General features: G+C 47.9%; 8 protein-coding genes and 1 non-coding gene across 9 annotated transcripts; 5 read left to right on the forward strand and 4 right to left on the reverse strand.

Annotated features, from left to right (window-relative positions):
* Window positions 1-407: 407 nt before the first annotated feature.
* On the forward strand, window positions 408-783 carry EV420DRAFT_1649069 (uncharacterized protein; the record flags this gene model as incomplete). Its single annotated transcript, XM_060478254.1, has 3 exons — window positions 408-594; window positions 649-660; window positions 713-783. 3 exons carry the CDS (start codon window positions 408-410, stop codon window positions 781-783), a joined length of 270 nt encoding a protein of 89 aa, XP_060324930.1.
* A 641-nt stretch (window positions 784-1424) lies between these two features.
* On the forward strand, window positions 1425-2555 carry EV420DRAFT_1575705 (uncharacterized protein). The gene is made up of 4 exons (XM_060474471.1): window positions 1425-1748; window positions 1809-1880; window positions 1935-2244; window positions 2296-2555. Exons 1-4 carry the CDS (start codon window positions 1630-1632, stop codon window positions 2362-2364), a joined length of 570 nt encoding a protein of 189 aa, XP_060324931.1. The 5' UTR covers window positions 1425-1629; the 3' UTR covers window positions 2365-2555.
* On the reverse strand, window positions 2544-4496 carry EV420DRAFT_1340553 (tRNA synthetases class I (M)-domain-containing protein; the record flags this gene model as incomplete). The annotated part of the gene is made up of 7 exons (XM_060468925.1): window positions 4354-4496; window positions 4105-4298; window positions 3967-4053; window positions 3423-3916; window positions 3158-3372; window positions 2842-3101; window positions 2544-2783 (listed from the first exon to the last, which is right to left on the reverse strand). Coding segments are annotated over exons 1-7 (1611 nt in total), but the record flags the coding sequence as incomplete, so codon positions are not given.
* Window positions 4497-6529: 2033 nt separating this feature from the next.
* Window positions 6530-10202, reverse strand: EV420DRAFT_1575712 (PLC-like phosphodiesterase). The gene is made up of 9 exons (XM_060474472.1): window positions 9685-10202; window positions 9062-9447; window positions 8845-9015; window positions 8454-8796; window positions 8115-8401; window positions 7929-8064; window positions 7341-7874; window positions 6829-7290; window positions 6530-6775 (listed from the first exon to the last, which is right to left on the reverse strand). Exons 1-9 carry the CDS (start codon window positions 10112-10114, stop codon window positions 6684-6686), a joined length of 2841 nt encoding a protein of 946 aa, XP_060324933.1. The 5' UTR covers window positions 10115-10202; the 3' UTR covers window positions 6530-6683.
* Window positions 10203-11829: 1627 nt separating this feature from the next.
* Window positions 11830-13875, forward strand: EV420DRAFT_1575737 (uncharacterized protein). Its single transcript, XM_060474473.1, has 6 exons — window positions 11830-12189; window positions 12382-12458; window positions 12510-12650; window positions 12711-12799; window positions 12859-12979; window positions 13248-13875. Exons 1-6 carry the CDS (start codon window positions 11867-11869, stop codon window positions 13391-13393), a joined length of 897 nt encoding a protein of 298 aa, XP_060324934.1. The 5' UTR covers window positions 11830-11866; the 3' UTR covers window positions 13394-13875.
* Window positions 13876-14427: 552 nt separating this feature from the next.
* On the reverse strand, window positions 14428-15810 carry EV420DRAFT_1622857 (heterotrimeric G-protein alpha subunit, GPA3-like protein; the record flags this gene model as incomplete). Its single annotated transcript, XM_060475867.1, has 8 exons — window positions 14428-14527; window positions 14579-14688; window positions 14723-14818; window positions 14872-15007; window positions 15064-15186; window positions 15236-15363; window positions 15453-15637; window positions 15693-15810. The coding sequence occupies 8 exons, from the start codon at window positions 15808-15810 to the stop codon at window positions 14428-14430; spliced, it is 996 nt and encodes a 331-aa protein (XP_060324935.1).
* Window positions 15811-16958: 1148 nt separating this feature from the next.
* Window positions 16959-19236, forward strand: EV420DRAFT_1575756 (uncharacterized protein). The gene is made up of 3 exons (XM_060474474.1): window positions 16959-17239; window positions 17289-18316; window positions 18371-19236. Exons 2-3 carry the CDS (start codon window positions 17398-17400, stop codon window positions 18745-18747), a joined length of 1296 nt encoding a protein of 431 aa, XP_060324936.1. The 5' UTR covers window positions 16959-17239; window positions 17289-17397; the 3' UTR covers window positions 18748-19236.
* A 103-nt stretch (window positions 19237-19339) lies between these two features.
* Window positions 19340-19423, reverse strand: EV420DRAFT_t248. Its single transcript has one exon. It is a non-coding gene; the product is annotated as a tRNA-Arg (tRNA).
* An 87-nt stretch (window positions 19424-19510) lies between these two features.
* Window positions 19511-21128, forward strand: EV420DRAFT_1575761 (uncharacterized protein; the record flags this gene model as incomplete). Its single annotated transcript, XM_060474475.1, has 6 exons — window positions 19511-19533; window positions 19565-19621; window positions 19676-19739; window positions 19803-20515; window positions 20593-20900; window positions 20958-21128. Coding segments are annotated over 5 exons (1163 nt in total), but the record flags the coding sequence as incomplete, so codon positions are not given.
* Between the last annotated feature and the right edge of the window lie 41 nt (window positions 21129-21169).

Raw genomic sequence — 21169 nt, forward strand, 5'->3', positions numbered from 1 at the left:
TCCATAAAGTAAGCTATGATCCTGAATTACATTGTGGAAGTGTACGACTGTGATAACGGGTGAAAAACGGCCTTGTTTGCATGAAGTTGCTTGCAAATGGCAATTTGACATTTTTCTCAGATCAAAAAAATTATTGAGAGGGAAATTTAAGATGAAAGAACAAAAGCTCTTGTACATAGATGCCAGATAGCCCAACCTCCAACCTGAAAAAAACTGCTCATGAAAAGGTACCATAGTCGTCGAGATATGAGCGGTTGACCCGTTACCATGCGTGACCCGTTACCTGATATGGCACAGTACGACATGCCGATCTCGGCATTTAACGGCTCTCCGGCCCATATAATTCAAACCCCGACCTCCTTAAACGGGATCCTCATCAACGGTGACGTTTTTACCAAAAAACCACAATGGCACGCCGTTCAGCACCACCCAACTCAGGCCCTGCCTACATCCCCAAAAACCAGCACGTCCAAAGACGTGCGATTCATGACCCTAACGAATCCGCCTTTGCCCGTTTCCTCCGCGAGGAGATATACGCGCCCGAAAAGTTGCCGGGAAATATCAGTATCGTCGTTGGGGTGTCGACGTTCATTGGTGGGATACTGGCTGTTAGAACGTGGGGAGAGTATATGGTACCAGCATAGATAGTACATGCTAAAGGTACGTTGCCTTGCTGTTTCAGTGAAGCCTTGTCTCAACTTTTTCCGTCTAGGTGTTGAACCTGCAAAAGACTACCGCAAGAGGACAGAAGCACCACAGTCCTCGGTTACAGGATACTTATAATATATGTACCATGGGAACACCAATTATTACGCACCTCCATTCTCTATCACAAGGATCTTGCCCGATACTTGACGAGAAATCATCGTCAGAATAATTAGAGTTACTATTCTTTCTGAACGGCATGTATGCATCGATCCAAAGTGTTGAAAATTATTGACAAAATATCTTATTTAGTGGCATTGCGAAGGGTGTCCCGTGGACCTTTGGCTTCTCTACCTTTCACTTGTGAATGAAAGTGTGGGTCGTCATCAGCAGCCCCCTCGTTGGTTCCGTGTGAATAGAATAAGGCGTGACCTGCAGTCTGGGACGTTAGGCCTGTAGCTGCAGCTGCTACAACCTAGATTCTTGGCCAGCATTCATGCAGATCCTTTAATCCGGTATCGACTCGTAGGATGGCTCGTGAACCAGGGGAGGGCCTGCCGTGTTCGTCGAACCCTGACTGTATCGGCTAACTACACGGTGATCAGAGACGGCGTTTCGTACGTTCCTTGACCGTCTGATTTTTGCAAAGTTTGAATCCTAATTGGGCCTGTTGTCGCGGTGTACCGTTCAGATGTTTTATTCATCTTATTATCATTGCTACTTTTCAACTGCGAAATGGTATTCATTGCACAAGGTGTTCTAATAGAACGGAATTGTACGTCAACTGTATGGCTATTACACACTGAGTTCGTCGTGTAATGTTGTGTAATCGTGTCCACACGGACACCCGCCGGATAAAGGTACGGAGAAAACGAGGCCCAATTTGGACAATTCCGGGCCAAAATGTGCCCAAAATAGCTGACATACCTAACGCAAATTGCAAAAGTCGTTCAGCTGGGCCCATGACCTGGTTCTGTCCCCTACATGGCGCTCGTTGCCTTTCAGCGGATTTTTTGTTGTATTTCCAGCAAAAACGATAATAAATCGGATGCTGGCATCATTGATGAGACCTCCCGCCTCATACCCGCTACCGAAGAACCTTCGTACGCCGCTCCTATATTTAATTTCGTATATAAAACTCAGGTCCTTCTTTTTTATTGCAGGCCAACGGTAATGAACGTAGATTACGGAAAACTAAAAGGGAAGCTGGGTACAATCGTTCGAGCTAAGGAAGGGTGTGTCACTCTGCCTTGCTTGTCGCCTCATTGGAACTGACTTGCACACAACAGACGGATGGTGAATGTGAACGCCCACGGTCCTTTCAGTCTGCAGAACCACCCTTCTACTTCATATCTCCCAGAAACACCCAGTAATGGTAGCCTGGACGAGCCAGTCGACAGGAATAGCCTATCGCAAGCCTACCCAGAGCAGCATATACCAGAAATCGACAGTTTCATACATCCGGGACTGTATAGGCAGCCCAGCTCTATCTCTCGTCACTCAAACGAACCTCCCGACCACCCGCCTAACCTTATTTTCTCTGCACGCATTGTCGGTGTTAACGGCATTGAGCGATCAACCGATACAGATGCGGCTCAAGTTGGTTGATTTCATTTCGGAACCGGATGCAGGACTGACAAGCGATTTTAGGATCCTGATGCAGTTCCTGATATGCCGAAGCTGGACGTCGGATCTCTGTCGAGGAGTTGGGGTGACTGAAAACTGCCGGGTTGCCTAGCGTTGAAGGATAAGGCCTCGTCCTTTAATATTAATGGAGGGCCATCTTCGGTGACGGATGACGCTGACCTACGTATGGCACCCACTGTCTTTCAATGGTGTGCTTTAGCATTACGCGGCAATCACAAATTTTTTCTAGATTCTCAGCGTATTTACTTTTCGAACAATTTGACACCTTTCACTAGACCGACGCCTGCTCTCGCTTTGTCCGCATATGCCCATGTCCGTTCTTCCTCTCCGACGCCAAGGGAATCGAGCAACTTCCTCGCTGTACCAGGAATGAAAGGCTGTAAGCATATCCCAGCGACGCGTAATGTTTCGATAGAGGTATTGAACGACGTCAGTGTAACAGCTGGAGAATCTCCATTCCACGGCTCCACGTCAGTCAGTATCTTATTTGCCTGTACAGAGGAAACCGAACGTCAGTGTGATGAAGAAACTACGAGCAAGAGTACCAACCAATCTGACCACTTCCATTATTCGCTTTAAAGCATCCGAGACTTCGAGCGATTCTAAATCTTTCGCTACCTGGCTGGGGAGAACCTTCAAGGCGGCTGAAAGAGGTTCATATCGACTATCTTTGGCAGGTTCTAGACCTCCCTTTTCCCTGGCGGCTTGGATAATCCCCCGTATCTTTGAAGAGGTTACGCGAAGCAGGAAATTGCCAAGGATATTCCGTAGCTCGGTTGTCTCTTTCTTCACCTGTGCGTCGGACCAGTCTAACCGGACAACATTAACCTCAGCGAAAAAGCTGCGGCAATCTTAAAGCACCCACCGACGTCATCTCGAAAGTTGCCTCCCGCTATTGCCATGTAGTATCGGATAGGATCAACGCCATACGTGCCCATAACATCAAACGGGTCTGTAGTGTTTCCCAAGGACTTGGACATCTTCTTCTGAGACGACGTCCAGTGCGCGTGAGCAAGGAGTTGGCGCTGCAGCGGAAGTTTGAGCGCCAACAAAATAGCTGGCAGATATATCGCGTGAAACCTATGTGCCAGTCAGTCATGGAGGTGGAGCCGGTTTGTGGTTGGCCGCACCTGACAATATCCTTCCCAATAATCTGAAGATCAACAGGCCAGCCGTTGGAGAAGCCAGAGTCGGTATTTTTCCAGGGGTATCCAATAGCAGTCAAATACGATATCACTGCGTCTATCCAGACATATATCGTATGTTCTGGATCACCGGGAACCTCTATACCCCAAGAGAGCCGCGAGCGTGGCCGGGAGATGGAAATATCCTGGAGCGGAGATGACAGGATGGCGATGGTATCAGTGAGATATTGTTGAGGGAAAATGGACGTTGAGTGTGTCGTATAATGGTCTAACAGGGCTTCACGAAACGCCGATAAACGGAACATGTAGTTCGTTTCCGTGGTATACTCGACAGGAGAGGACGTCTCTGTGGCTATGGTTTGCGTTGGGGACCTTGAGATATGCGTTACGGCGCCATCTGGGTAGAAGCATTCGTCTGTGATGGAATACCAGCCCGAGTAGGTCCCTTTGTAAATGAGACCCTGGGAATCTAGTTCGCGCTGTGGAACACGTTAGTGAGCACACAGCTTGGATCGAGAGCCCTGCATACCCATATGTGTTGTACCGCCTCTTCATGCGCCTCCTCGCTCGTCCGAATAAATCGAGTATACGAGATGTTCGCGGTTTGGGACAGTCGCTGTTGAGTGTATAAGCACGAGCGCAACATGATATAGTCAAGGGAACACACACGGAAGTGAACACTGAGCTGGTCACAGAATTCCTTCGGGGGAAGGCCCTTGGTCTGAGCGGCTTTCTGGAGCTTCAGGCCATGCTCGTCGGTTCCAGTGACAAACTGTGCTGGTCGAGAGGGATCTTTAAGGGAATGATAGCGATAATAAATATCTGCTATCAAGAGGGAGTACAAGTGGCCTATATGAGGAACTTCAAATATAATGATATCAGCCTATGACTCGGAATGTAGTTTAGATAACCTCACCAGCATTGGGGTAAAAGATGGGAGTAGTAATGTAGAAAGGTTTAGCCGTAGACACGTGGCGACATCTCAGAGATCTCGGACTCAAGAGGCGAAGAGGATGTAAAGACAGTCGGCGAAACATGTAACGTTTATTGATGATTGACAAAAAAAAAATTGCCACGCGATAATGCCGGCCCTCAATGATATCCTTATTTAGGCATCACCGCTTCCGTCGGCTTGTCGGTACGAGCATACGCGGCGGCATGCTCTTTACCCGGGCAAACCACATACAACGAGAATCGGGTCGACAAAATTTTGTAATTATTGATATACTACCACGACATTTTGTTCTCTTGTCGTCCAAAATTCTCACAGTTCTCCAACAGTTCTCCCGAGACTTCACGAGAAGAGTTCCACGCTACCGCCACCAAAGACATGTCATCGCTCTTCAGAACAACGATGTGTGAATTATCCCTGCTTAGCGAGCTACGAACTGCTTAAGCGGAATCGGTCCTATCAAGTTTCGACAAGACCACTTCTCGAAGTCTGGGACAACGTTTCAGGATGGAGAATGCACGAGAAACGATATGACCGTAAAAAAGTACGGGAAGGCCTGCTTACCTCGGAAGCGAAAGAAGGTCCTTCAAGTTGCCACCACCAATGCTGGTGAAGGAGAAAGTCAGGAGCCCAAATGGATAGAGTACTCGACGAAAGATCTAAGAGAGAAGAGCATTTCGTCTCCCGAGCAAGAAAATGAGGGTGAGGATGTCGTGTTTTGTGATGGTCCCCATTGAAGGGTGAGTAACACGAGGCTCTTGAAGACGGATATGTACTATGTCAGAGCCACAGAATCGAAGATGTTCTTCTATGACAGCATGACATTCAACAACACTGTCCTGCGACGGCACCGTTGGATCCCCATCGTGCCCGTGACAGCTCTTTATCACAAACTTCCGAAATCCTACGAAGTTTTGTCATAACAGTAGATGTCCTTCCAAGTTTCATCGTTCAGAATGTTTCACCCTCCACGTATCAAGGATCATTCATGTCGCAGGCCCGTGATACTCGGAGTACTATCATGTGTCGGTTAAAGATTCTAATGACAGAGACAGATCGAAGCTATAGCAACTCTCACCAATTGCCATGAGAAAGGCTAGAAGAATTCATAGTACCCGGCTCGGAGGAAGCACGGGTTACCATCGTGTTTGTAGATCGCCGAAGAAGAAATTTGGACGGAACTCCAGAGTCTGGCAAGGGAGATATGACATGGCCGCATTATGATGGTGAAGTGTACCCGTAGCTCAGTGTATTAGAAGGAATTTACTGTATCAATCAACGCCATTGCGGTCCCGATGTGAAGTCCGGAGTCCAAATTCTCGCAATGGGCTACAAACAACGGAGACATCAATGAACGGAGAGGTGGACCGCCTTGTTGTTGTCGCAACCATGGAAGTAGACACCGAATGATCGGCGAGCACTTTCAGTGGCTGCTGCTGATGGAAGCTAGAGTTTCCGCGAGGTGATTAATCGGCGTGTTGACGACATTTGTTCCTCGTTGGTGGGTTCGCGAGTCCGGAAATCAGGGCCTTATGAGAGGAAGTTCCTTCAACGGCGGACTTATCTCGTAGGAATTGAATCACAGGCATCCAAGAGACATCGAAACCATCGTAAAAGTTGCGTACAAGATGTCCGTTAATATGTTGGAGAAGCCGAAGATGTTATACAAGAACATCAGCGTGAGACACCCAGTGGTTCATCTGCGAAAACGTAACCTTAAGCCTGGAAGAAAGAATCGTTACGCGACAGATCCCCGAGTCTGTCAAGACGGTTTCGGGTAGAGTCCAGCTACTTGTCGAAGAAAATCCAAGGTGCTTCGAAATACGACGTCCTGCTTGTGCAAATATTTCATAGTTGCGAGCATCACCAACGAATGCTTGTGCGTCCTTGAGCAATGAAGCTGAAGTTGAAGCATCGCGGCTATTGCCGGCTCATCCGCCTCATCCAAAAAAGGATGTGCCGCGCCCGGCCCCGCCTCCTTCCCATAGAAGCTGACAATGTTGTATATTCCTGCAAGTAAGTAACTACCTTCGTCACAGACCCACTTCAAATGGAGGTTTCGGAACCCGTTTCACCCACTCAAAGCCCAGAGAAGTTGGTTGTTCGGTGGTTATTCACCTCCTGTTAGATGTTCAGAAGGCTCTTTTTTTATTGTATTTACGAGATGAACGAGAATAAATATTATTGCTACATGAGGGCTTATGTATATACAATTGTAGTAATTAGCTAATCCGGCACATATCATCACAAGGTAAAGGTATAATCTAACGATAAAGAAAGAGAAAAGGCGAGGATTACACAACATCTAACACGCCGATACGAACGAACAGTGTCGAGAAAAGATACTGCGACATCTGTGCGTCATGCAAAGGAAGATGACGGTAGCCTGCAACCTAATCAGTAACTGTATCCATCGCAGAAGAAGCCAAAACAGCTCACCCAACTGCAACGATCCAAGCGATGCACAAAAAACCGCCAGTGGCTCCCCATCCTCCTGTCCACCCTGCTTAACAGCAAAGCGGACGAAAATCAGCTCCTTCATCTCCCCAACGCACTCAAATGGTACGCTCAGCTTCTCTTCCCATACGGGGTTGAACCCGTTATTCTTCACCATATTTGTGCGAGGAGGTTTGCGTTGCTCCGGGCTAAGCGTAGTCCAATCTGGCACATGCACCGACACCTCTACATAAGGATCCACCGACCCTTTCTCTATGACTTCCCGCCCAGTCGCATCCTTCGGCCGCGGTAGCTGCTGAGCCGAGATGATAGTGACCTCGAGGCGATGCTTCGTCCGCTTCAGAAGCATATCCTTACTTTGGGTCCGTAGGACTACGGGCTTGAGGACGTATCCAGAGCGACCATTCCGTTGGAACATTGCCTGATTGATCATGTATCCTAAATCTGACCCTAACATCAGCACGAAACTGAGGTAAAACAATACCTGACCTCACCGAATGTCTGCCAGTTGAGGGCGACCAATTGCACGCCCGCATACCAGCATCTATGCGGTTCATAGTTGGTGGAGTTAACCCTCGTCCCCTTGGGATATATCCTGACCAAATGATCGCGCGTATGCTTGATGAGATCCATCACCATGATGCCATCCTTCAGATACTTATTCACCGTGTTCTCCGATAATGAGAACATATGCTCAGGCAAATACTCCTCCTTCTTATTGAGGCCTCGACATTTAACGCCGACTGTGTAAACCAGGAGATCCAGTAGCTTTTGTGACATTTTGACTTTCGGCGACGCTTCGAAGGGTATGGCTGTCACCATGGGCGAGGTAGGAGGCGAGAACGCCATGGGACTCGGAGGCAACGTGACGGTTGAGGTACCCGAGGGCGACCTGGAGTGCGACACACGTCTGCCTGTTCTAGGTGATGTGGACGATTTAGAGACAACACTAGGTCTTCTTGGCGATCTGCCTATACTGCGGACTCGTTCCAGAAAAGTGGGCCTTGGTTGGTATTCTTGACTGTACTCTGGCATGATATCAGATTATACCAAGATATGATGCAAAAGAAGAGGCAGCTTACCCATCATTATGGCGTCGGACTGCCGCCGCTTCGGATTTCGCCAGTCATCCTCCGAGTCGTCTGTTGATGATGCGGAAGCATCTATAAAAAGACCTCCTTCTACTCCCTCGTTGGTGGAAATGTTGACATTTTTAGTCTGTAGGGGTCGTTAGTCGTCAAAATCAAAACGACATACTAATGGCTTACCTTCAACAAAATCTTCCCTTTCAACTGCTCCGGACTAGGGAGGACTTTGATCGGCTGGTCTGGTCGCCTCTGGACGAGCGCGTCCCCAAAAACGTCCAACATAATATCAGCGATCATGTCTTGTTGCTCGAGCCTGCAGTGGACCTCGGCGGAGATTATGATGGGGTACGGAGAAACGACGAAGCCATACTTCATGATAGCTTTACAGACCTCGCGCAAAGGCACTTTGGTAGTGAGCGTCTTGCCATGGTAGACCACTGGGCTGTCATCACCATCATATACATCCACTGCAGAAGAATTATGTCAGCAAACATATCGAATAAGCGTTATAAACTGTACCTTCAACACTCCGACAACTGTGGAGTAACGCACGGATGTACCCCTCAATTGTACTTGTTCCAACGAGCTGGTGACCAACTAGATATGTGTTATGCGAAGAAGAGATGTAATACTCTGACAAGGGACGTGTCATGTCGTGATGGATATTCCTGTCGTGATCGGGCAAGGCTGGATTGTCGCTAGACATGAGGAAATTAGTGAAGGATTTTCGGGACATAACCGGTTTGGGGCAAAGATCTGAGGGCGTCTCCAAGGTCTTATCCTCGCCTGGAGCGGGAGTTGTAGGTTCCACCGTAGCATACTTATTGAAGACCGCCTGGAGTTCTGATCGAGTGCGAGTAGACTAAAAAGATATTAGTGAGAACTAGATGAATATTAGATGCTTACGAACATGTTGCTTCTCCTTCATGAAACTTTCAAATGCTCCGAAATCGAAGGAACCGCCATTTACCTTGCAGTGCTGCTTGTAAAGGCGGTCCAACTCTGGTCGTGACTTTAGGAGCTTGACAAAAAGCCTCCAATCATCGAAGTCCAGGTAATTACGGTTCTTCAAGTCGGCTTGCTGAACCAAGTCAATGAGAGGAGACAGCAACACATGGAAGGAATACCTTGAAGAGTCGGTAAAGATCGTCCTGACCAGTGTTGATTTGCAACCTCTTGCAAAGCTTTTCCACCTCTTCGAAGACCAGTTTCTGATCGCGCTCCTCGTCGGCACCTTTCCAGTAATGCTTGTCCCACATGGCTTGTCGCATTTCTACGTATCCAAGACCGCTCATCAATTTTTGACGGACAGAATGTAAGCTCCGGAGAGTGTAATTCCATATTTCAAAGACATCCTTGGTAGGCACGATGACATGGAGGGTCTTGTAGTCACCATCAAGAATGTAGATGATAGTGAGCCACCGCTCTTCGCATTCAGGCGCAAGTTGGAATTGCTGGCGATAATATCGAGCGTCGGGACCGGACCGTATTTCCTTGATAGCTTCAATAGGAACTATCAAACAGTCAGATAGGGATATGAAATGTCGCTCCAAAAAGCCGGAACAATAGAGTGGATTTGGAAAAACAGCGAGACTTTGGGATGCGTTCTGACACTCTGCCACGTATTTCTTCACGAAGAAATCCGCTCTGAAAGACATTAATCCAGAACGCGTCGCAAAATCTTGCAGTTTTGCCCAACTCTACAGCAGAGTCTCGGCTTGCCATAGCGAATAGAACAAATGAGACGTACTGTATCGATGCACCTTTCCTTCCCAAACTATACGGCCTTGGTCAGGATCCAAACGGAAGACGACCTGTCTGCGCTTCTTGCTCGACACCTTTACCATCGGCGTTCCCTTCTGCAATATGAGTGGTACTTGCACTTCCAGATGTGAAGTATTCTTGGTATCCACTGTTGTCTCGTCTGTAGTATGAGCGTGTGTCAAGGCGGGCTTCTCGATGTCGAATTCGCCATCCTGGGCCGGCGGAGAGATAGAAAGCGACCGCGACCGTACCATGCTGTTGAATTTTCGGCGTATCGAAGCGCCCAGTTTGTTGGAACGCTTGCTCGAAAACTTGGTAGGCTCAGCAGCAAGGCCATCAACTGGCTGTCCATTGGAATTGAGAACGTTTGGAGCCCGTCGCAGAATATGATTCTGTTGAGGCGGGCGGTCAGTCATAGTGGCTACGAGAGAGGCATGGGCGCTCCGTGCAATACAAGGGGTGTAATTATAAAGTGTTAACCAATGTTCTTGGGGTCTTGTCACGGACGGAGTCACATCAAGTCACGACTGTGATCGCAGTGTCACCCTTTTTGGACTGAGTCAATTATAACGCCGCTTTCCCTATTGCTCATCCAAGTCATGTTCGAGTCATGCTCATGTTTATGTGTCTATATAAAACGAGATACTTTCTCAAGACGTAAAGTTTAGTTCTTACTGATGATGTCCATCAGGATCCTGAAATGGCCAAGTCTTTCAAAGCATCGCGGCAACTGGTTGACGCTCAGAGGTTCTAGGTACAAGAATGACATGGGAAAAGGCTAGGACCATCATAAAGGAATGGCTGTTGTGCCCTGTGGCAGTTCACTTATCTCGTTCGGCGCAAGGGCAGCTCCTACAATCACGGCTGTAAATATGTAGTGCGTCCTTTATCTCATTCCCGCTCTCTGGAGGTACATAATGGATGGGGTGCGAGCCGAATGTGCCATGCTAAGCCGCAGGTATTTTTAGTTCTCTTTACCTGGAGTTGATTGATGAGCTACTTCTCGTGGATAGCGTGTCCTGAGAGCTAGAAACCGAGTCGTCTTGGCTTAAACTTCGTAAGTTGGCTTGCCGCTAACCGAGCCCAGCGGATTTTGGTGTGCTGCGTGTCTGTCCCAATCGGGCAATCACCGCCTTGGCCCTTGCATCAAACAACGGTATCTATGCAAAACACGTGTGCTGCTTCCTGTGGAGCGATACCTTCGTTGGTACATACAAGATACCCCTTTGTCTGGATGCGGTGCACGCGCATATATAAAGGTATTCACATCCTTATAGGTACCTGCCGCAATCCAGAATGTGTCAACATCATTACCAGTGAGGCTATGCCTGTCCCGCAACTTTCAGAAGCTTTCCCGTTGTTCATACCTCATCGATCACCGGCTGATTTATGAGGATAGTTTTGGAGGTCATCAGCAAGCATCACACATTCGTGGTTACCTGTCTCATGATCAGTGAGCTGGACGCTTACAAGACGAGAGAAATTTTCTTGGCATCGTTTTTGTTGCGAGCATTCTTACTGGTCTCGTCAGCCCATGCTAAATGTTCACACTCTTCTGTTCCTCGAAGCCGCTTCTCTAAGGCAACATTATCACCGTCGATCACACAAACATCCGACCCGTACAGCAGGCCAAGCTTAACTTGGGTACATGCTCGCTGATCTGTACTTTCGGGTCTAAGCGGCTTTATCGGGACGACGAACAACTGATGTCTCCCTCTGACGAACAAGCACAATGGAATCAGCCATTATTTCGGATACCGGAGGATCTTTGTTTTCACTGTTATACATACGTCTCGCTGTGAACGATCTGACGGATGCATACATTTAACGGCACGCAACCGGCATTCTATCTGCTTCTCTTCCCAACTATAATCCCTGCCCGCCTCTCAAGCTTTCCCCCTCCCCCCTTTCTTTCATGCTGACGCGAGGTTCGTCTAGCTTTACATTCAGCCACTACGCATTCCTGACTTCTCCTTCCGCAGGGGTGGCTTCTCTGTGAGAACATCTGATAAGTCAAAGCGAGGTTCGGCTAGGACACGCATCACTCGAAACGGAAAGCCAACGTTGCATCGACAATTTGTGGTCTATTTGTCCTTAGAAACTCTGCTGCAGACATCAGTTTCAGCTGTCTAGACGTTAAAGCGTCTGCACCAAGTACGTTATATGTTATGAGTGGTAACTGCGTTCGTTTATCAGTTCATGCCTTCTGCTATATAGCTGGATTGTCTGTCGCTGATGGCGGCTCTGACCATAATGGAAACGAGCCCCACCGCTTTCCTTGCTGTCCGATATTCACCCAGTGCGTCCCCATAATCCCTTTTTGTTTGCCTAACCCAAGTGTGTATGTAGCGGCCGCGATATGCTTGATGATCTGGGACCATCTCCTCACCGTCGATCAGGAAGTAGACGCGATATGGATCTCCCGTAACAAAGGATGCCTTCCCAAAGTCATTTATGTTCTGAACCGTTATTTTGCGGAAGGAGTGCTCTTGTACACAGCATATGGTGCGCGTAGGCCCTCCACATTATGGATCCAGGCTGATGCGGAGTACTTAGTATGGGGTGGATATAGCCGTAGCTTGACTGATGCAGTGAGTTCTGGAATTCTTTACCTCCTACCCGATTACTCAGTCTAGCGTAGGAGTGAGGAACCCTCTCGCAACTTCTTTCCAGCCCTCTGAAGTCTCTTTCCTGCCAGCTGCACTCGGGTGCTATGGCTTTTCACTATGTCATCAACAGTGATGGTCGGGTTGCTTCAATGTAAGTTACAGCTTCCTCGAAATCACTTCTCACTTCAGCCACCACCTCCAGTCATCATCGCAATGCGGGTATACAGGTCATGGGATAACCAAAAGAGAGCTGGTTACATTCTTCTCGTGGCGTTGTCTGTTTGCATCAGTGTTGCGTTCATTCTTGCCGTTATCACTGTCATCATTCTCTTGAAGTCGAAAGGTAAGTCCGTTGCGTTCGTTTCGCGCTGTTCCTCGTGTAGTGACGCGTATTCTGCGACAGCGGTACTTTACCTAGGACAACGACTAGGAAACGTGTGCTACATCCTTGATGATTTGCCGCGGACTGTACCTGCTCTTCTCGCGACACTGGTATGAATGAATCCATTATTCACGTCAAGTACCTTTTTGAGAACAATATATCATGACAGCTCGCGTTCGACATATTAATCGTCTTAATGGTTCTGTACAGGGCGCTCGAGAAACCTAGGCGAACCCATATCGAAGCGATCAACTCCTTCCATCGTGATGGTGCCCGTCTTTACTTGGTGCGTCCCCTCATTCCGCATTAATATCCGCTGACCGTCTCTTAGGGTGTATGCCGCATGTTGTTTCTCGCCATCCTGCCTTGTCCGTCAATGTTAAACGATTCTAGTCCTGTGGCTCTTGCTTCTGATTGTATCCATCATTTCGGAGAAAGAGGTATGAACCTTCAATACAAAATGACATCGTCTCATCACTGTTTCTTACTAGCCCCATATATTCTTTTCAATATTATGGTAAGAGTGGCAATTAGCCCTACAAGTATAGGCTAATTAAGATATTTATAGCGCAGCTTGGGCGTTAAACACTAATATAGGCTGTCGTGTGCATCTCCGTGTGGAAGGACTCAAATTCCTCGTGGGCAGCGAGGTGCCCTTGCTCTTATACAGGAACGCTGATGACTTTGAACTTTATTACCGGTGACGAAACGCTTACGATTGAACTTTTTATGTAGTAGTACCCATTACCACTGTTTTAACCATCTACATACGGCTAATACTTCTGTTCCGTGAGTTAAGAGAGCGATCCAACAGTGGCTTACTAGATTTTGTCGATGACGTGGATGACATGGGTCATAAGTCTGGGGACTTCGCGTGAAAGGGGCTTAAAATCACCGAGATCGACGATTGTTGAACCCACCCATAAACTCGTAGATTATGACGAAGTTGGGAAATCACATTCTTCATAAAACAGTAAAAGTAAAAGACGCGTCAATATTACATAACTTGTCAAAACCAGGTTTTGCGAACTTCAAAACGAGTTTATGGCGGTTTATGGTTGTTCCCCAAAAGTCTCGTTATGCCAACATTTTAAATGATCCCTTTCACAGCTTGACAATCAGGGGCCTTTCGGTGGATGATGAAGAAACACTCGGACTTTGTCCTACGCCGGGTTTTGGGAACGTCGAGCACATCTAAGGGTTTCCGAGATCACCGAAGTAGCGTAAATCAGCCGCTAGGCAATAAAGCAGCGCGTGCGGGATATACGTATAACTATATATTTACTTACAGCCACTTGCATAGAGCTTGACAGCAATGTGTCTTATCTGCAAGAGAAGTTTGTCATAAACAATAGGTCAATGGGTTTCCCTCCAATTCTAAACACAATACCGATGTCCAAAGACTATATAAAACTAGGCATACACACATGGGTACAAATCGTGAATACAAATAAGTTAGCATATAATATGAGCAATTATGCCTCAAATATACCAGACTCGTTACTTCCGCCCATCAAGAACTTCCACGAAAGGGCCCTACGACTCGGCTCGCTGTCCACATATGCGGCGTGACCCTCGGTCGACCATCCAGTAGGAGAGGTAGGCATACAGGGAGTGTGCATAAAAGAATTCAAGAATTCTGCCAGAGAAACTGTCAGTCATGCGCCAGCCGACAGCTAGAATATACATACCTCTTGGCGTCAGACAAAACCCAAAATCAAGAAAAGGCGATAGTCAATTACAGTATCCCTGAGTCTTTCAATGCGTTTTGCAGTATCGTTTCCTTGACCGCAACAAAGACCAGCCTGACATTGGCAGTATCAGTTGCTTGCGTCAAGCTGAGTGTCAAATGAGTGAGTCAGCCACATGCTGGAAAATGGAAAACTCACTGTGGATAAACACTCAGCCTGGCTCTATTTGCCTTCATGAACCGCCACAGAATATACTTGGCTGCTTTGTTGATATCTTTACCTCCCGGAAACTCAGGGGAAGTAGCGCTCTAAAGGTATCTTTGGTATCTTCTTCTTGAACACGTCACTCTTGTTCAGAAATAGCACGATGGAAGTTCGGAGGAACCACCGAGAATTGATGACTGATTCGAATAATACGAGTGACTCAGCCATGCGGTTCTGTTCAGGGGTGAGGATGCCGAGGGTTGATGAAGGCAAAAAAGAAGACGGACCTGCTTTTTATCCTCCAACAGAACCTGGTCGTACTCGCTGATGGCCGTGCAAAAAATTATAGACGTCACGCTCTCGAAGCAGTGTATCCACTTGCGACGCTCTGAGCGCTGGCCACCAACGTCAAACATGTGTATTCTGGGGATGATGGATGGATGAGGGATGAGAGGGGAGAAGAGATGGATGTGACTGACTGGAGTTGGCCCATGGTGAACCTGGTTTCTGTGATGGCGGTGGTGGTTGCTCTGGCGCGTAGGATATCTGTCTCGGTGGGGGTGTATCCAGGCGCGCCGATACGAAGGACCTCTGTGAAAAAGCTGATGGAGGTGATTAGGAGGAATAAGAGGGTATGCCTGTGAGACTGACTAGAAAGCACTGTCCATGAGATAAAAATCACTCGAGTGCTCATCCAAGAGCTGCGGAATAGGCGGTGTCTTGGCAGAAGAGGTGTATGGCATTGGCGATATCGGGCGAAAGGACGTCATCGGCTCTCTCTAGGCGGTAGTCGAGTATTCTGTCTGCGAGGGCCTAGGAAAAAGGACAAGTAAATACCTCGGGACGATGCTGGGGCAAATCAACGTGCCTGATTCGACTCGTTGGCGTACTGAATGCCAATCTTGCGCATCATCAGGGCAATAGCCTGTGCTGAATCAAGAACATTCTTGTATATCGTCCCACGGTAGGAATCCCGCTCCTCGGTGGTAAAGCCTCCCTGGTGGATAATCTTCATCTGCTTGACAATGGTCGATTTTCCTGATTCGCCGGAGCCTGGGATGATGCGGTGAGCGACCAAGCGCGTTAGCTGGAAGGTTTCTGCACGCACCCAAGAGCAAAATCTTGCATTCCTTCTTGAATCGTTTGCCGTCATCCTCGAGCTGTTTGTCGATCAAATCGGAACAGGCCTTCTCGTCCTGATTGGGCTGCGAGGTGCAGTTGCCCATTCTAGCGACCCGGAGACGCGTAGATGCTGGGGGGGCAGACACTACGAAGAGGGAATGGTGGTGGTACAGGTGAGAGAAGGTAAATAGGCTGACAAGTGGCTGGCTCATCGCCCGTCAGTCTGCCGTGCGCAATATGTTGAAATCCGTGACAATTTTGTGACAGCTGTCAATCGTGTTACAACGCAACCCTGTCGTCCCGTTCTAGGCTTTCATCACTACTTCCTTCATTTACGCTTCATTATCGTTTTTGCTATACTATATGCGTGCATGCACCATCTCCTAGTATCATGCACTTTCCTGGAGACCAATGTTCATTTTACGAGAGTCAAGTTCTACCACCCGGTCTCACGGTGGTCTTCTGTCTTCTCAGGCTCAGGCTGTCAATTACAATCTTACTGTTCATGTGCTTTCATACCGGGCAGTTGGAATAGCCTTACCTTCGTTGCGGACCTTATATCTGAGGGGTTATCGCGTGTTCCCTAGAATGACAGCGCTTACTGCGATCTGCCTTGGAATATTTCGAAGTCTGTACTTGAAACATTTAGAAAAGAATACAGATTTGTTGCGAAGCCGCTCAACAGACCGACCTCGCTACCAGAGATTCGTCCTCCGTGCTATTGACGACACTGCGGTTCTGCGGATCAGAGATGATAATTGCCTGTGGCCAACCGGTCCGAACTATCCCCATCATCTATTTTGATCTGTCGACAGGGAGAAGACTGTGGTAGGAATGATTTCATTACACCCATTTTGGTAAGTTTACTCACTTGACCATGGATAGGTATGTTGTGGCGCTCAATGTGGGTATGCTGCACCGTCCATCAAAGTAAGTGCCTTGGCACGTCACCCCTTCATCGAGCTCATATTGGTTATCTTCTCGGTTACCTGTGAGTACGCCTGGTCCAGATGTGCACTCGCCAGGCTGGAAAATTCTCAAAGTTTGACGGATGCAGGGCGCAGTGAGTCACCGTGTTTCTTTCCTGCCAGCTTAACCCTAGATACTTACATACATCGGCCATCTTTCTGACATGTATTCGTAAATGCGAACTAATTGAATCTCTGCACATATATGGTTGGATTATAGTTTAATCGTATGCCCGCTCAGCAACACATATCCTCCTGGCTAACATGTGCCGTAAATTCAGGTCTTGGTTGAAGTCACCGTGTGCTCCTTACCGGTCCCTTAGTGCTCCCGAGCCGAAGCTTGGGCATTTTGAGTTTGTCAGATCACATGATGCACATTCCGATGATGTCATTGCGATCCGACGTACGGACTTGGTCAGCAACTAAGCCGCACCTGAATGTATGCGCCGTTATGGACGAAGGCCCACCATTGGTATAGCCTATAGGAGCAACATCCTTACTTGGCACAATCATGATGAGGAGGAAAACAGCAACACATGTATCGGTAGCGCTTGCTAGTGAACCGGTACGAAGCTATCTGTTCTTCTGATTCTCAAGTTCTAATGCCCCACTAGCCTGTTCTTAGGCAAAGATAGTCACATTGTAGATCGGAGACACGGAGAATCTTGGTGCGTCTGCAACGTTATCGTTCTGTGAGATAGATTTGACGGCGACCAGGATCTCATGCAAGATAGTCTCGTTGCGAGGGCTCGACTGCAACCCTGCTGGTCGGGCTCGGTACCTACAGAGCTCATCAAGATGATCATTGATGAAATTGCAGAAGAAAAATCTACCCTGCGCTCCTGTGCTCTCGTCTGCCGAGCATGGACACCAATTGCACATATGCATATCTTCCATTCTCTCCACATAACAGTTCACATAGACTGCTGGAAGTCTCCCCTTCTCTTCTTCGCTCCCTCTATTCACGTATCAAAGAACGTTGGTGCACTGAACCGGCTACTCAGATCTTCCCCCCACATCTCTTCCTATGTCAAAAGACTAACTATCACGACCTCCTACGATCACTGGTTCTACTGCTCCATTCCGGCGACCCTAGCTGACATCGTCAACACCAAGCTAGGACACTTTTGGAACTATTTCCTCCCATGTTTCCTGCGGAGCTTGGACAGGGTAGAGGAGCTCATCCTTCCCCAAAACCTGCGCCACCCGCTGTCAGAGAACGTGCCAAAGAGAGTGATCGATGGACTAGGTTGTGTACTGCGTTCAACGTCGCTGACATCGTTCGCAATGCTATCCGGGTCTTCGAACGATCTATACGCCATGTTGGGTCAATGCCGGGCCCTGCGCGACCTCCATGTGGGGGATATAACATTCCATGATGAAACGCCTAACCCTTCCTCGTTCCCGCCACTTCCGTTGAAACTGCAATTCCTCGCCATAACTTCCCGTATGGACGCATATATGCGCTTCGTTAATAAGTCACCACGCGGAATCGTTGATTTCAGCCACTTGAAGCGATTAGAGATCATCATCCGTGGATCTTTCTTTGCGATGGAAGCAGATCTGGTCCCGACCACAGAAGATCTGATTCGTCGGAATAAAGAGACCTTGCGAGATCTCGTGTTGAATGTATGTCCCGAAGGTGTGTTGAATCAAGATTTCTTGGGAACTAGTTGGTTGACGGCATTATCGTTAGAATACCTATTCAATCTTGTCGATCCTGCGCGCATTCGGAACTTACATATAACCATGGCTTCCTCGCCTCGTCCCGCTTCGCAAAATCTAGAGGCGTGGGTACGATGGCTAACTCGGTCCTTCTCTGGCATGAAGTCGATTAGCCTTGAACGATGTCTATTCCAACTGAATGAGTCCAATACTTCCGCTGATGTCATGGCGCTGTATGACGAGTGGAGGAAGTTGGATACCATCATGTCTTCGCGGCCTGGACTTCCTGGACTCAATGTGCGCTTGTGGCGGAGCGGGTCTCTGACTTCAAAGGATGTTGAAGATATATTTCCTTCTTTGAGCGCAACAGGGCGCCTGCATGTTCGGGTAGCAGACGTAGGTTTCTGAGGAAATGTATTGGAAAACCTTCGTGGCAGCGGCGCTTCGTAGTGTATGAGCTTTGAATGCGTAAAAAGTATAAAATTGTTGTACTGCGGCGCTCTGTGGAATCTTATCTGTGCGAAAGAATACTGGCCCACAAGAGAATGCGAAAGACGAGTGGCGAAACAAGTCAGCTATCGGTTAGAACATTACCGCTTTATCGGGGTCCAGAACCAAAAGGACTGATGCACAAATGAGTGAACTGGTCTGGCAGAAGCGATGATCGACCTGATCAAGGTCAGGGTTGCAACGCGTTGGGGTTTGATAAATACATCCCTCCGCAGCGCTCAGGGAGGGTCGTCATAAACGAAAGATTATGAATTCGCATGGTGTTACCTAACAGGCAAGAACTTAAGCTGTTTTTAACAATTTCACATTTCTACACGGAATTTGTGGATGATAAGTAAATGACCTTGAAGGGTTAAAGGTTTATCAAGGTGGAACTTTGGAATCGTCACCTTTGGGAAGTTCTTAGTTGGCGTTGTAGATTGTGCAATCATCAATGTGTATTCGTTACTCGTACACTGTGCGCCTCGTGCTTAGAAAAAATTAAGAAATATGACCACCGCAGGACTCGAACCTGCAACCTTTTGGTACCATTTAGCAATCGAAGCCAAACGCGCTACCATTGCGCCAGGAAGCCATAATAGTACATTTCAAATTTATAGCTGAATAGTAGCTCCTTATGTAGTCCCAATATGCTTTCGTTCACCACATTTTCATTACTTCATTATGAACGACCAACCTCTCGTCGTGTATTTACCCTCCGGGGAGTCTTGAACAGTGTTCGCATTGTTCAGCTAAAAAGTTGAACCTTAGCTTCTGTTCGGCATGCGCGGAAGTATGTGCGTCTCTTCGTTGCTTCACGTATACCTTAATTTATCCGTGCCTGTAGGCAATGTACTGCTCCACCGAATGTCAAAAACTTCATTGGGAAAAGGAGCACAAGCAAACGTGTGGTGTGTGCTGTCTCACATTTATCTCATTCCGGGTTCTTAACGGAAAAACCGCGTTGACCCCAGGCAAAACAGATCGCATTGACATTGGGAGATTCTATCCTCTCCTGGCCATATTGGCGGAGACGGCCCGTTTCAATGGCCTGAAACCGACGCACCCTGCATTAACCCATCGTATCAGCGCTCCGCCCACCATAGTAGGTTTCCCCGACGGCTCAGCGGCGAAAGTTGTCGAGCTAGGCCCAGAAATATCTGTGGATGACACCATGAGCGAGAAGTGGTGGTCTACAGCAGCGGGCGCAACGGACCAGACTAGGCGGAAGTTATTCGCTCGACTATGCAAGAAGGGGGAGGTCCTGCCTATTGTAACATCTCTATGTCTCGGCCTTCTGGCGACCATGTACACAACGACTTCTTCCAGAGGGAGCGGCTCCCGTCGGATACGCCTCCAGTACAAGAGTTGTCCGATCTCAGACTTTGGTATTGCCAAAGGTTCCGTCGACGTCAAATGTCAAGACCAGCTCGCTTACTTCAATGGCAACAAGTTCTGGAAAGGACAGGATCCTAACGACCACTACTGGATCTACTTCAGAACGGTCCGAGGCGAAGAGATCCTTCTCGACATTGGAATGTTTACGTTCAACTTCTGCATGATGGTTTCTGCAACGCCTTATATCTCCGATTTGAGCGACTTTCCTGGGCTTGACTACGCTCCGGCCTTTTTCCGTGACAGGCCGCTTGCGAAAAACGTCATCCAACTCCATACCGAGCGGAAACGCGTCTCAATTCTTAGAAATGAGAAGCTGAGACGGGCTATTCGACACAGTGCTGAGGGATTCAAAGCCGCAGACTGTAGCTCATCTGGGAATTCCTCAACGATTTCGGCGAAGGAACCACACCTTCCCCGGATGAGCGACTACCCATCGTTTACACGCTCAAAAATCTCAATGTTCTCAGAGAAGTCTTGAGGAAGCGGACATGGACTAAGTGGCCAGAGTCGCCACTATTGGCTATTGACAGTGATCCCCACGAAAGAGATTATTCTACGGTGGAAGAAGATGAAGCCTGGTTCAAGAACCTGAAGAAGTGGACGAAGAAATATAAATCGGGTAAGGTATCTCGGGCAACATATGACACGGAGATCAGGAAATTGTCTAAGTGAAGGTATGTTTTTGGCTGATTCTATGCAAGCTTGATTCTCTCTAATTACTAGTGATCCAGAACTAACACACGAGATGGCTCCCGAGGTGTTCGGCCATCGGTCCTCCATCATACTTTTGATACTCATTATGATACAGTTGGAATGTATAAAATGATCTCCGGCCAGCGTTCATGCGGTGTTATTGTTTACGAATGTCAACGAATATATTGGCAATAAAAGAAAACCGGACACCAGCAAACACTGAGCAGATTCCCGTTTCCAGTGGAATCCA

Source organism: Desarmillaria tabescens (assembly GCF_030435595.1).
Source record: "Desarmillaria tabescens strain CCBAS 213 chromosome Unknown EV420scaffold_56, whole genome shotgun sequence".
NCBI lineage: Eukaryota > Fungi > Basidiomycota > Agaricomycetes > Agaricales > Physalacriaceae > Desarmillaria > Desarmillaria tabescens.

Bases quoted from the DNA above. Each gene is read 5' to 3' on its own strand.
- EV420DRAFT_1575705 (XM_060474471.1), top strand. From the start codon at position 1,630: ATGGCGCTCGTTGCCTTTCAGCGGATTTTTTGTTGTATTTCCAGCAAA. The intron at 1,749-1,808 runs GTACGCCGCTCC...TTTTTATTGCAG, and splicing joins CCCGCTACCGAAGAACCTTC to GCCAACGGTAATGAACGTAG. The intron at 1,881-1,934 runs GTGTGTCACTCT...TGCACACAACAG, and splicing joins ATCGTTCGAGCTAAGGAAGG to ACGGATGGTGAATGTGAACG.
- EV420DRAFT_1575712 (XM_060474472.1), bottom strand. From the start codon at position 10,114: ATGACTGACCGCCCGCCTCAACAGAATCATATTCTGCGACGGGCTCCA. The intron at 9,448-9,684 runs GTACGTCTCATT...ACTGTTTGATAG, and splicing joins AGGAAAGGTGCATCGATACA to TTCCTATTGAAGCTATCAAG. The intron at 8,402-8,453 runs GTACAGTTTATA...ATTCTTCTGCAG, and splicing joins CAGTTGTCGGAGTGTTGAAG to TGGATGTATATGATGGTGAT.
- EV420DRAFT_1575737 (XM_060474473.1), top strand. From the start codon at position 11,867: ATGAGTGGTAACTGCGTTCGTTTATCAGTTCATGCCTTCTGCTATATA. The intron at 12,459-12,509 runs GTAAGTTACAGC...CACCACCTCCAG, and splicing joins GATGGTCGGGTTGCTTCAAT to TCATCATCGCAATGCGGGTA. The intron at 12,980-13,247 runs GTCCCCTCATTC...AGGCTAATTAAG, and splicing joins TGCCCGTCTTTACTTGGTGC to ATATTTATAGCGCAGCTTGG.
- EV420DRAFT_1575756 (XM_060474474.1), top strand. From the start codon at position 17,398: ATGCAAGATAGTCTCGTTGCGAGGGCTCGACTGCAACCCTGCTGGTCG. The intron at 18,317-18,370 runs GTGTGTTGAATC...CATTATCGTTAG, and splicing joins GTTGAATGTATGTCCCGAAG to AATACCTATTCAATCTTGTC.